The sequence below is a fragment of the Hipposideros armiger genome, unplaced genomic scaffold (assembly GCF_001890085.2).
Source record: "Hipposideros armiger isolate ML-2016 unplaced genomic scaffold, ASM189008v1 scaffold_55, whole genome shotgun sequence".
NCBI lineage: Eukaryota > Metazoa > Chordata > Mammalia > Chiroptera > Hipposideridae > Hipposideros > Hipposideros armiger.
In genome coordinates, this window is record NW_017731405.1 from 4,037,052 (window position 1) to 4,050,723 (window position 13,672).

General features: G+C 37.9%; 2 protein-coding genes across 4 annotated transcripts in view; one reads left to right on the forward strand and one right to left on the reverse strand.

Moving 5' to 3' along the window:
- POLK (DNA polymerase kappa) overlaps positions 1-4,076 on the reverse strand; it is an 82,602-nt gene extending 78,526 nt beyond the window's left edge. The window contains exon 1 of the mRNA XM_019641005.1: positions 4,015-4,076. The gene's annotated coding sequence lies outside the window, so the exon portion shown is untranslated. The remainder of the gene's footprint in view (positions 1-4,014) is intronic.
- Position 4,077: 1 nt separating this feature from the next.
- Positions 4,078-13,672, forward strand: part of CERT1 (ceramide transporter 1) — a 102,945-nt gene continuing 93,350 nt past the window's right edge. Inside the window, exons 1-3 of one of the 3 annotated variants that reach the window (XM_019641038.1) lie at positions 4,078-4,160; positions 4,406-4,802; positions 10,645-10,779. In XM_019641038.1, the coding sequence (XP_019496583.1) occupies positions 4,078-4,160; positions 4,406-4,802; positions 10,645-10,779 (615 nt within the window). Of the gene's footprint in view, positions 4,161-4,281; positions 4,803-10,644; positions 10,780-13,672 lie in introns of those variants that run through there. The other 2 variants (XM_019641036.1, XM_019641037.1) reach the window with 2 other exon arrangements.

Here is a 13,672-nt window from a genome sequence, read left to right on the forward strand (position 1 = left end):
ACATGGGCCAGTGAAGCAACATCCTCCACAACTAGACTGAAGAACAAAAGGACAGCAACTTGTCTGTTCCCCTTCCCCGATTCCCCAACACTGTTGTTCCCCTCCCTCAATTCCCAATAAAATCTTAAAAAAAAAAAAACTTTCCAGGTTAGCTAAAACAGGACTACTTAACTCAAAATGCATCTTTAACATAATAAATACTGTGGAATTATAGAACCTATAACCTGTTATGGACTAAATTGTGTCCTCCCCAAAATTCATCTTGAAGCCCTAACTTCCAAAGCAACAGCATTTGGAGATAGCGCCTATAAAGAGGTAATTAAGTTAAATGAGGTCATAACGGTGAAGCCCTAATCCAACAGGACAGGTGTTCTTATAAGAAGAGGAGGAGGGACCAGAACCATCCATTCTGTGGTATTTTGTTATGGTAGCCTGAGCTGACTAATAAAGGCTCTTTATAGCATCATTTTTAAAAAATTAGAGAATGTTTTTAGTTTTAACTTGAGATATCCTGGCCAGTTATAGTTCTAGCATCAAGAAAAAATATTCCCCTTCATTCCTCTACCTGCTGATCAGTAAAACTGCTGGTAGTCTCAGTTCCAGCACCTCTGGGTTTTTGGCTTCTGTGTCTTGGTAGTGGGAGTGGAGGGCAAAGATGAAAGCTTTGGGATTGGTGTTTAGTGGCGATAAAAGGTGAGAGAATGAGGTAAGGTGGAAGAAGGGAGACAGAAGAGGAAATGAAGAACTCTAGTCGGATGAGAATGAACACAGGAATCAGGACATTTGGCCTCAAAATGCAACTATGCTCTTTACTAGCTGTATGACCTTTGGAAAGTTATTTAATTTCTCTGTGGTTCAGTTTCTTCATGTGAAATATTAGAAATAGAATAGAAATAATAAATTTTACATTAGGATTAACTAAGGCAGCATAGATGCAAGGGCAGGGTAAATGATGATGTTCAAATTCATTAGCTGAATTACGAGCATAGTTGCTCTGATATACTTATCTACAGTTTATATTATTTATTTACACAATTCTTCCCTGTTTTAGAAGTATTCAGAAGCCAAGAAAAGGGTATGATCTTTGAAATCATATAGATCTGTGTTCAAATCCTAACTCTGCCACTTAGAAACTATATGACACTGGGTAAGTTAGCTTCCCTGAGCTTCAGTTTCAAATTCCTTAACATGAGGCCAATAACACTCACTTTATATGGTTTGTAAGGAATAAGATAGATCAGGCAAGTAAAGTGCCTGACCAAAGCTGAGACTTAATATTGTGAAGATGTCCTTTTCTTCATAAATTAAGTGCATTCTCAATCCAAATCCCCATAGAATTTTCTATGCAATTTGACAAACTGTTCTAAAATTCATCTGGATGAGAAGATACACAAAAATATCCAAATGAAAAAGAACATCAGGAGAATTTTGGTATTATATATATGGAAATAGTATAAAGTTAAGTAATTAAATCAGTGTGATATTAGCATAGGTATAGACAAATAGATCAATGAAAAAGAATGGAGTCCCGAAACAGACCTACAATATATAGGGATTTTGCATATCACATAAACATAAGGGTAAGAATAGACTATTCAATAAAGTGTTGGGCGAAGGCACTGTCCTTAAAAAACAAATTCCTACCTCATTCCATATACAAAAATAAACCCCAGGTGGATTCATGTTCTAAAAGTAAAAGACAAACAAACAAACAAACAAAAACTACCAAAAGAAAAAACACAGAACATTTGTAAGAGGGCTGGGGAAGACTCTAAGTAAGACAGAAAACTCAGAAGCCATCAATCTCACTATAAAATAAAACAGAAAGTGCATGTATTTTAATCTTGTATTGCAATTTCTTCCCATCAACAGTAATGAAGTGAATCCCAACCTCCAATGTGTATTGTAATCAGTATACAAAAATATTTGCAAAATTAAAAAACAATTTAAATAGTCTTACAAGCATAGAGGAAGATTGTGGCAAAAAATATTTTTAAAAAGGCAATTTCTCAGGGTGGCCAAGTGGCTCAATTGGTTAAGAGCACGAGCCCTGAGCAACAGGGTCGCCAGTTCGATTCCCAAATGGGCCAGCGAACTGCCAGATGGCTCAGTGGTTAGCAACAAGGTTTCTGGTTGGACTCTCACATGGGATGGTGGGATACGCCCACCCGCAAGTAAAATTGAACACGGCACCTTGAGCTGAGCAACTGCGAGCTGCCGGATGGCGACTGGACTTGGAGCTGAGCTAGCTGTGCCCTCCACAACTAAGATTGAAGGACAACAACTTAGTTGTTCCCCTTCCCCAATTCCCCAATAAAATCTTTTTAAAAAAGGCAATTCTCATGTTAATATTAAATACAACGAAACAATTTCCTACTGAGTAAGTGGACACCTTAGTGATCTAGGATCTAGTAGTTGTGACCTAAATGCGAGCGGTTACAACCACGCACAACTTAGAAATATATAAAATACAACAGAAAGTTCAATTTAAAAACAAACATATACTATGCTCCCACTGTGAAGTGAATTCTTCAACAGTTCACAATCATTTGCTTAGGACTAATGATATTTTAAAATGTTGAGCTTAAAAATATCACAAATAGGAACTCGAACTACATGAGGTAATCAGGAGGCAAAGCAAAACTTAACTGCTATGGTATTCAACATTCTAAAGAAATAATTCAGTAATTCCATAAAGAAGAAAAAAATGCACTTAAGTGGGTTTTTCCTTTTTTCTCTTTTGAATGACAACCTTGGGATTATGTTTTAATTAATACGTTAACAAAGTATTTTCAAAAGCTTTATCTCGATTTTATTCATCTTAATGGCTTTCAATTAGCACTTGATTTCACAAGGAGAAACAATTTATAACTTATTTACAACAGATTCTGCATCTGTAAGTGTCAATCTTGGAATGGAAGAGAGGTACTTCTCAGACACACTTCCTATCCTTTCGTTTTTTTCCTGAAGATCCCAGTAAGATCGCCTCTATCCCTATCAGGCTTATTTCTGGCCACTGTGCCTTTTCCACCAAATTCAAAATTTCACTCCTATCTTCTCGTCTCTGCAGTGTTTTTTCTAAGTTTTAATAACGAATTTTACTGTTGGCAATTATTAAGAAATTAACAAGGTTGTAAAAGTAACAAACGAGAGGAAAGACCTTAAGCTATCTACAAAGTTAAAGATCTAGCACTAAAAGTTATCCTTATAATGTATGCGAAAAGACAAGATCTGTTAAATCATTCTATTGGTCTTTCCACAAATTCTAGTTTTAAAACAAAGCAAGCCTCCTATTGCCTAGTTCCTTAGTACTCAACAATACTACTGCACTTTGGTCATTCTTAGAGAACAGAGTTTATTCCAAACTTTTCTATCTTTCAGAGAGAGGTAGGTCGGTAGAGACGGTTAGCCTAGCTAGGTCTCAGGAAGATACTCATTTACAACTAAGAGAAAACGCCAGGTTATCATCTCACACTCCTATTTTACTGTAAGAACTCTTCAAACGTGATTTTGTCTCTGACATCTTCAAAATTACTTCCACAAAAATAAAACTCTGGAAATCTAACAACGCGAGGAGCTTGCTCTGGTGAGAAGGAACTGAAAATTCTTCCCTCAAAAGCGGGAAACGTCGTGACGTCTAATTTCTAATGAGCGAGATGAAAGACCTTCAAAATTTGCAAAGGTAGTTTGGCGGAAAGAAACCCCCTGGTCACTAGAGAGGTCGCCAACCCTCTGGTGCGGGGTTGAGGCGGGAGCACCCAGGACTCCCAGCCCAGGCAAGCAGCGGCAAGATGCTCCCGGGCTTTCGGAAAGCCGCCATGGAAGATAGGCCCGGCATCCTCAGCGGAGAGCTTATCTCGGGTCCGTCCCCGCAATCCCGGCGGGTTCGTCATAAACACGCTAGGCAGAGAGAGAAGCGCGGCCGAGGGAACCGGTCACGCAACTGTCAAACGAAGCCCACCCACCGCTTGACGGTCCCCAAGGCGACAAGCCTTCCCGGCGCGAAACACTCACCAGTTGCTTCAGGAACGCGACTACAACTCCCAGGAGACGACACGGAGCCGCGTCCTTCCCAGAATGCAGCACGGCAGCGTCCCCAACTCTCCTCCTTTCTTCGCTCCTCCTACTTCTCTACCCTGCGTCACCCGGGAGGGCTGGAGGTAGGGCGCGGGAGGGACCCCAAGCTTTCGGCGTGCTGCGTCAGACGTTGGGAGGGGGACGGGGCGGGGAGCCGGGGGAGAATGGGAGGACGTAGAGGAGGGGAGAAGGGAGGGGAGAGTAAATAGTGGGCCAGGCAGGAAGATGGCGGCGGTAGCGGAGGTGTGAGTGGACCCGGGTCTCTGCAGCTAGATTTTCTCTTCCCTTTTTCCTCCCCCTCCCTTCTCTGTTTGAGATTGGCATCAAGCGGGCTGAGTTCGGGTGGCGGCGCTGGGCGCAGCGCAGGGGTCACGGCAACGGCGGCGGCTGACGGCTGGAAGGGCAGGCTTCCTTCGCCGCTCGTCTTCCTTCCCCGGTCCGCTCGGTGTCAGGCGCGGCGGCGGCGGCGGCTCGTGGGGCGGACTTCGTCCCTTCTCCAGCACCCCTCGGCGCCGGAGCTGGCACTCTTCCTTTCGCCATCCCTCGACATTTCACCCCGGGGACTGGGCGCCTCCTCCGGCGCAGCTCAGGGAGCGGGGGCCGGTCTCCTGCTCGTCTGTCGCGCCTCCATGTCGGATAACCAGAGCTGGAACTCGTCGGGCTCGGAGGAGGATCCGGAGACGGAGTCTGGGCCGCCTGTGGAGCGCTGCGGGGTCCTTAGCAAGGTGAGCAATCGGCGCGGCCAAAGGCCCCCCCTGCCCAGACTCACCTGCCGCGAAACGAGCCGCTGAGGACATGGGGTGGGGCTGGGCGGGAGGCACGGACTGTCCCGGGGCGGGGGCTGCGGAATGTGCCGGGGTGCGTTGCTGAGTTCTGCCGCAGGAGTGCCGGGGCCACGGGTTGGAATGGGGAAAGGGGTAAAGTGAGCTGTCCTCCTTGCAGTGGGCAGCCGCTAAGGGCCGGGGAAACGTGTGCTAACCCCAGATCCAGTTTGGGAGCGGGATGCACACCAGGACTTGGAACTGAGGGTGGCAGCTGTCCCGGGTATAGGAATCCAGGTTGGGTAACAGCGGTATCCGAACAACTGGGAGCGATGCAAATCGGACCTCTCAAACGAGGTTAGTCCGGGTATGCCGAGCAGAATAGGGTTGGGGGTTCTGGGGACACGGCTGTTTAGACAGCAGCCGGAGCAACGAGACTTGGTGCTGAAATCCGAGGGGGTAAACTATGCCAGGTTAGATGTAGGGAGAGATCTCAGTGAGAGCTTTTGTACTTTTCCCCTCACCCTTTACCACAGTTCAGAAAAGAGCTATTGAATCGGCATGTGATAGGTACAAAATGTATTCATAGTAACTTGGAACATGTCAGAATGGAGACTGACCTTTAGTTCAGAAAGAAGAGCATTATTTAATAATAAAGTATTCTTGCAGTCAGAGGGTCAGAGTAAGGAAATGACATATTACCTTTCCTGTATTTTATAAAATCCCTTTTTGAAAATTTTAGCGAAACAGTCATTTGTAGGACTCTAAGGCTAATTAGTTAAAATGGATGAGGCCCTTTTTAAGAGGGAAGATGGGTGATTTTTTGCTAGTACATGGGGGCTTGGGTTTTTGTTGGGTTTTTTTTCCTTAAAGTTTTAATATGAGAAGAGCCACATTGCCTTTTTTTTCTTTTCATTTCTGTCTCCCTTACTATTAAACTTCTAGAAATGGATGGAACTAGCAATTAACCTGAAGAAAGGGGAGCTAGGGCATGTCTCTCAACAAGCTGGTCATGAGATACTAGGTCATGTGCAACTCCTGGCTATTAAGAAATCACCCTGCTTCCAGTATACATACTTTGGCTAAGCATTTGGACATCTTGGAATTGTTTCGTATTAGGGTTTTATATTGTCTTCAAAAGGCTGGTGAGAAAGGGCCTTAAGAAGGGCATGAGTATGTCAGAACTAAGGCTTACAAGTGTTAACCCCCATTTACATAGAAGAAAAATTACGGTGGTGTGTGTTAATACTGTGATCATTATTGGAATTTCAGTGAAAGGTTTTCAGTAAACTGAAGCTCTCTAGGCTTTAGATTAAATGTATCTTGTAATTTAGGAACCTGTATTGAATACATTGTGTAATAAACATACATTTCAGCTGGAATTATTATGCGTTCTTTGCTTTTCAGTGGTCCTGGTAGTTTCATAAATTTTCTCATTAGATGAGAAGCAGACTTTCAGATTAATATTGTGATAGTGTTAAGTATTTTACAAAACAAGCTGTGCTTTTGACCTATTGACAGTTTTCGGGGATTGTTGTGACTGGTGGAAAGAGTCACTAGTGCTCTGAGTATTCACCTTATGCAGAGCAGTGTAGTTGGTATACTCTGGAAGTGTGGGGGGAAAAATGGAAGAATGTCTCTTTGATATGTAAATGCATAGAAATGCACTTTGACCGCTTCTATGGTAGTTAAGTAACTTCAGTTTTGCTGCATGCTTAGATCAACAGGAATATAGATTTTGGTATTCTTATTAACTACTATGAAGGAAATTTTCCTGAAATTTAATAATTTATGATTATATATAATGTTTTCTGGAAACTTTTTAATCAAGAGCATTTTATATTGAATACATGTTTTAAAATTTAAAGTACATATATGTTTTGAGCCCTTTGTGTTCACTTGGTAATTTAAGAACAAGTTAGAACTCAACATCTGTTCTTTTTTCCTTTTTTGAGTAATCTAGATAAGTCCCACTATTAATTTGATTTGTTTCTTAAACCAGTCCAAAGCTTTTTGCTTTTTTTTCCTATATGGTAATTAAAATACATGGAAATACTTATGAAACATTTTTTCTGTAGAGTTTATTCTTAAGCTCATAGGTTCCAAAAACACTGGCTAGACAATAATTCTAGTTAGCTCTAATAAACATCAGGATTAATCATGGTTGGTAAAAGCTTCATGCCTTAGTAGGACTTGAGAGCAACTAAAGCCTGGGTAAAATAAATCGCATCCAGCTGCTTCTGAATTTTCATCCTTTGAGGTTTACCATATCTTTTATTTCTCCACACACTTAACTGTTGGCTAAAATTCTGTCCATCATTAGAGTCCAACTCAAATACTGTTCTTTCCATGAAGCCTTTTCTTACTTTACCAACCATTCCAGATCTCTTTCCCCGAATTACCATAGCATTTTATTTGTAACTTGCTTCTCATTCTTATTTTAATGGTAGGTTGTTTTTGTTTTGTTTTGTTTTTTTAAGTATAATTTGCTGAACTATTGGGAGCAGAAGTCTTGGGTTCTCTTGCAGTGTCTTATATTACCTTGTCTCTCGTTGTTAAATGGGAAGAGTGAAGGAACTTAAGAGGATAGAGAATGGCAAAGACCTGCCTTCTAGGTATGATAATAGTTTAACATTTACTGAGTAAAGCGTGCCGAAACTTACGTAATTTATTGGGTCCTCTGTAAGAAAATAATATAAAATTGTGGACACAAATTGCTGGGGCCTTCTGTCACTTTGGAAAGAATCTGTCTGTTCTAGTGAGCTGCGCAGCTGAAGGTTAAGCTTCATTAGCTATGTGGAGCTCTGCCTCCAACTTAGGAAGTACTATGTGCTTGGCAGTGTGCTAAGTCTGTTCTTATTTAATCTTAACAAGTCTGAGGTAGAGTTTAACAGAGAAACAGGATAAGCAACTTGACCATAGTCACACAGTTACTAGCCTTCTGAGGAGCAATAATTGAAAGCGAGGTAGGATTAAGGTATGCCAGTCTAAACAATTTATATTATAGGCAATGGGGAGTTGGTCATGTAAGTTTTGGAGCTGAAGTTTCAATGAGATTAATATGTAAGATAAGGAAGCAAACATGCTTACTAAATAAATAAGATTATGTAAGTTATGAAATAAAAAGCAGAAGATACTAGAGATAAGGTTATAGAGCCTTCTCAGAAATCCAGGAACCTGATAATTTGATTGGATTAATTGAAAATAGAGAAGAGGAGACAAATGTAAAGGTTTAATATGAAGGAAAGATGAATAGGAGCTGGTGATGGGCTGTAAAGATTGAGAAGGAACAGTCAAGTATTGAGTGTCTCCTATGAATATAATTGGCATCTTCATGATTTTATTGAGCCTTTCAAAAATAGGCAAAAAAACTGAAGCTCACAAAAATTAAATAACTTGTCAAAACTCGTTATGCAACTAGTAAAGTAGTTAAGTGTCTGATTTTGTATCTCCCACTCCGTTAATACAATACACAAACCCTTGGCCAGGTTTGTGTCTGAATGACTACAGAAGTCAAGGAAATAGTTTCGACTAATAGTACAGAAGACAAGAAATGGGAACTTACAGGAGAAGGTAAATTCAGTTTTGTATGTAAGCATCATTTCAAGTTGGGGTCTAAGTGGTGGTAAGTTGCAGGGAGTTAGAAATAAGGAAATGGTGATTAAGGAACCCTTAGGAAAGAATGAGTTAAATTTCCAGCAGGATGAGCTCTGGGGTGTGAGAGTGGGGGTGGGTTTGTAAAGATGGGGTTTAGAAGATTAAAACATGAACCATCTCAAACATGCTGAATTAGGGAATAGGAAAGTAAAGATTTCTCAATGGGTGAAGAGCCTGAGCCAGTGCAGTACGTGTATTTTTAACAGTCCATTTTGAATTAGTTTTTGGCAGATAGTTTTGGAGTTGTCTATACTTTAAAACCTCCAGAGCATAAAAATATGCAAAATCAAGAATTCCCATAGAGGATAGATTTCTGCTGTTGGAAGTTTATTGATTGTGATCTTCAGTGTGCAGCAAGACTTTAGCAACACAGAAACCGTTTATATGAAACTGGAAACAGATAATCCAAGTATGTTTTTTGAAAATCAGTTTTGTATTTGTGTTATTACTTTGGGGTTTGAAAAGTAGTTCAGAGAAACTTGAAAATAAGCTATTTTAAATACGAAATACTGAGTTTGGAGGAGAAAAGCAAGTTGATTAGACTTACTAAAGATTAATGATCTAGTATTTTTACTTTGATGTAGTTATGAACAGCAGAAATCTTCATATAGGAATAACTTACAACAAAAGTACAGTTTGGCTATGATTTACTTCATACTTTGTTGATTTAGGTTTCATGCATTACTTGTTGGAGAATGACAGACTATAACCAAACTTACGTTTCTATTGAATATGTTAATTATGGCAGGGACCAAAACAATTTAAGTATCATGAAGGTGGTGAGAAGGGGGAGGATGAAAGCACACAAAGAACAAAATATAATTTTTTAAATTAATTTTTTTATTGAGGTAACATTAGTTTGTAACATAAATTACAGGTGTACAACATTATAATTCAGTATCTGTATACTTTATTGCATGCTCACCACTAAAAGTATCATTTCTGTCGATTACCATTTCTCCCTCCCTGCACCTCCCTTCCCCTCTGGTGACCACCATTCTGTTATCTATATCTACAAGTTTGTTTTTATTTTGTTAGTTCATTAGTCACTTTTTTGTTTTATAGTCCACATATTAGTGAAATTGTGATTTTTGTCTTTTTCTGTCTGATTTATTTCACTTAGCATAATACTCTCGAGATCTATCCATGTTGTTGCAAATGGCAAGATTTCATTTATCATGGCTGAATAGTGTGTGTGTGTGTGTGTGTGTGTGTGTGTGTGTGTGTATGTGTATGTACACCACATCTTTATCCATTCATCCATCAGTGGACACTTAGGTTGTTTCAATATCTTGGCTATTGCAAATAATACTGCAATGAACATATGGATACATATATCTTTTCGAATTAATATTATTATTAATATATTCTTTAGATAAATACCCAGAAAAGGAATTGCTGGATCATATGGTAACTCCATTCTTAATTTTTTGAGGAGCCTCCATACTGTTTTCCATAGTGGCTGCACCAATTTACAATCCTACCAACAGTATATGAGGGTTCCCTTCTCTCCACATCCTCTCCACACTTGTTATTTCTTGTCTTTTTGATAATAGCCATTCCAACAGGTATGAGGTAATATCTCATTGTGGTTTTGATTTGCATTTCCCTGACAATTAATGTTAAACATTTTTTCATATGCCTGTTGGTCATCTGTATGTCTTTCTTGGAAAAATGTCTGTTCAGATCCTCTGCCCATTTTTTAATCAAGTTTGTTTTTGGTGTTGAGTTGTATGAGTTCTTTATATATTTTGGATATTAACCCCTTATCGAAAGTATCATTTGCAAATACTTTTTACCATTCGGTGGGTTGTCTTTTTGTTTTGTTGATTTCCTTTGCTATACAGAAACAGCAGAATTTTTAACTGAAATCTGCTTCTGTTTTACTTTTCAAATGTTAACAAGAAAATTTTATACTTTATATCTATTTTATTTATGATTTGGTAAAAATGACTGAAAACCATTATACAATCTAGGAAACATCAACCTTCCACTTTTTATATTCATTTTTACTGTTTATAATTACATTTGGAGTTTTCACATTTTGCTTTTAAAGTTAGAGTCATTGTTATTTCAGGAAGTTTGGATTTCAAAAATACTGACTTGTTACTTATTGTTTTCTTCTCCCCTCCCTCCCTCCTACCTCCAGTGGACAAACTACATTCATGGGTGGCAGGACCGTTGGGTAGTTTTGAAAAATAATACTCTGAGTTACTATAAATCCGAAGATGAGACAGAGTATGGCTGCAGAGGATCCATCTGTCTTAGCAAGGCTGTCATAACGGTAAGTTTTGTTCTCCTCATTCAACAAATGATAAATACATAAATAAAAGATAAATGAGGATCAGCTACACACAGGGAACTATTCTAAGTGCTTCGTATACACCTGTGAACAAAATAGATAAATACTCTTGCTCTTGTGGAACATACAGTCTAATACTTTTCTTCCATAAAGTTATCTTAGAGTGTTTATTACTGCATACTATTAATAATGACATGTAATATTTATCTAATTGGTATAGCAAGCCCTTAAACAATGTCTTCAGAAAAAGAGATGTTGGAAGATTCACATCTGTTGAGATTGGGACAGTTACTTGGTAGGTTATTGAAAACATTAAAGTAGGAAAATTAAAAAAAAATACATACCTTAACATTTTAAAATTCTAACTTAAAATATATAAACCTATGTTTATTTGCCAACTTTTTCATGTCGACCAAACACCATCTCTTTGATGTGAAGTTGAGAGAAGTTGTTCTTGTTTAAACTATACTCATAATGCATAATTTGCAATTTCCAGTTTTGATTTCCCTACAGGGGGATAAAAGCTTAAAGATACTTTTTGAAAAACCCTAAATATAGATTCTTTCTGGCTCGTTATGATTTTCCTATTATTTCACAGATGTCTCACCTTTATCTAATGTGATATCTTTTAAAAGAATGACTCACTTAGTTTACATAGAAACAAATCTCTTTTTACTCTTGTATTCCATATACTTACATAGTATTTCAGTTATGTAAGGAGTACAACACGTAAACTGGCATAAACAGGTTTGGGAACAACCAGCATAAAATTCAACTAGTGGGATCCTAAGTGCCTGAATATACTAAAAATAGCATGCTAGTTAAGAGTGGTCAGCATATTGCATACTTAATAAAGGGCAAAAAAAAGTGTTAGTTAAGGCAGATCAGTTAAGTGAAGGTCAATTAAGATAGTATTGTAGTTAAAAATCTAAAAATGGGTATGTTAAAACGTAATCATAGATTTTTACTGATAGATTCAAAGAGAATTCACATGATGATAGAATGTATGTTGATTATAAAAGTAAAAAGTACTTCGGATCTGTGTTGCTATCTATACCTGACTTACATATGTTTATGTTACATGTTTAAGAAAAACCTTACATTATTTTCCCATCATTTTTCATACATTGTGCCACTTTTGGACATTCAGAGTTTGAAAACAAAAGCTTAGTTGAATTGTCTTAGGGACAATTTTTTAAAAATATTTTGAACATAAAGCCTCAGTATTTATTTTGACTGGTATGTGGTACATTAATAGTGTATTTTGAAATTGTATTTAGTTTAGTATTTGGGGTTTTATTTTGCTTAAGATTCATGCTAGAGGACAGAATAGTAGATAGCAATATACTTTCTTGGAAGTGTCTTTCCTAGGTTCTTCCCCTCCTCTTGCGTATTGACATATGTTTGTTAATTTCAGCGCTTGACTCTTTGAAAATAATATGTTAATGGCTGGTGTGAAAATAGGAGGGAATGATATTTTATCTTTTTTGTTTACTAAGTAGTTGTACTCCTAGGGTATCATGCTAGTTTATATGTACAGTTAAGTATACCGTATTTGCCGGCGTATAAGACGACTCGGCGNCTGAGCCACTCGGCTGGCCCCTTTAATTTTTAAATTTTTAACTAATTATTAAACTAAAAGTTTATTAAGGAAATACAAATCGTCTGTTGATGCTGTTATTTAAAAGAATTGTATGGTTTGGGGTTTTTTTTGAGAATCTTCTACAATTGCAACACATGTGATTTTGACTAAACACAGCTTCTTAATCATGAAAGACATTTACTTCCCCAACCCTCAAAAAAAAAAAAAAACTAGCAGGAAGGCTCTCCTGACACTAGCAGATTAGGAAACATGTTGAAAAACTTAAGTTTTGTTGGCTCAAAGTTTGTGGTAATTATGATATTCCTTCATGTCCACAAGGGAGCAACCTTATTAGATCCTGAAATTCTGATGGTCGTGGACCACACAGACTTTCCCCTCATTTTGGAAATTAGCCAAGACATGAGGAGTTACAGGAAAATGCACAATTAGAGAGGAAGGTTCCAAATTGTAATTTTTACAGATGTTGATTTATCTGTAGTGGGAATCTCCAGGCAATTATTGATTTTTTTTCTTTATTTTTTTAAATTAAAAAAATTTTTTTTCAATTACAGTTGACATTCAATATTATATTAGTGTCAGGTGTACAGCACAATGGTTAGACATTTCTATAACTATGAAATGATCCCCCCGATAAGTCTAATACCTATCTGACACCGTACATAGTAATTACAGTATTATTGATTATATTCCCTGTGCTATACTTTACAGGCATTTGTTTTGTAATTTATTATTTATGAATTTGTCCTTATCCTTTGTGAAGGCCCACTAATTCATATGTGACCCTCCATTGAATACTTTCAGAAGAAACGTTTGTTCTCAACTAAGTTTCGGGAGTTCTCTCTAGAAGAAATTATGTAGGAAACAATTTTGGAAAGGAACTTAAATCTTTTACTTGAAATAGGGTGTGAAAAAAGTTTCTTACAAAAATTTTCTCATGATTGAGCCACCTAAATGATACGAACACTCATTTTAAAGATAACAAAATTCTTTTTTCCCATGCTTCCACTGGGTTTTGGTGCTTTTCCTGTAATTTGAGGAGCAATTTCTGCTTGACACCTTAATTTCTTTTGTGTTAAATTTGACATAAGCTTATGAGAAAACTTTTATAATAGCTAGGTGGCAAGATATACCTACCTGTTACTTAGCACTTTTTAAATATCAAGGTCATATAAAGTCATATTATCCCTGCCATTTTTAATCAACTATAATAGTGGAAATTTTTCTTAACAGAGACTAGAGGTTCTTTCTATATTTGTCTGCTTTATAAATGAT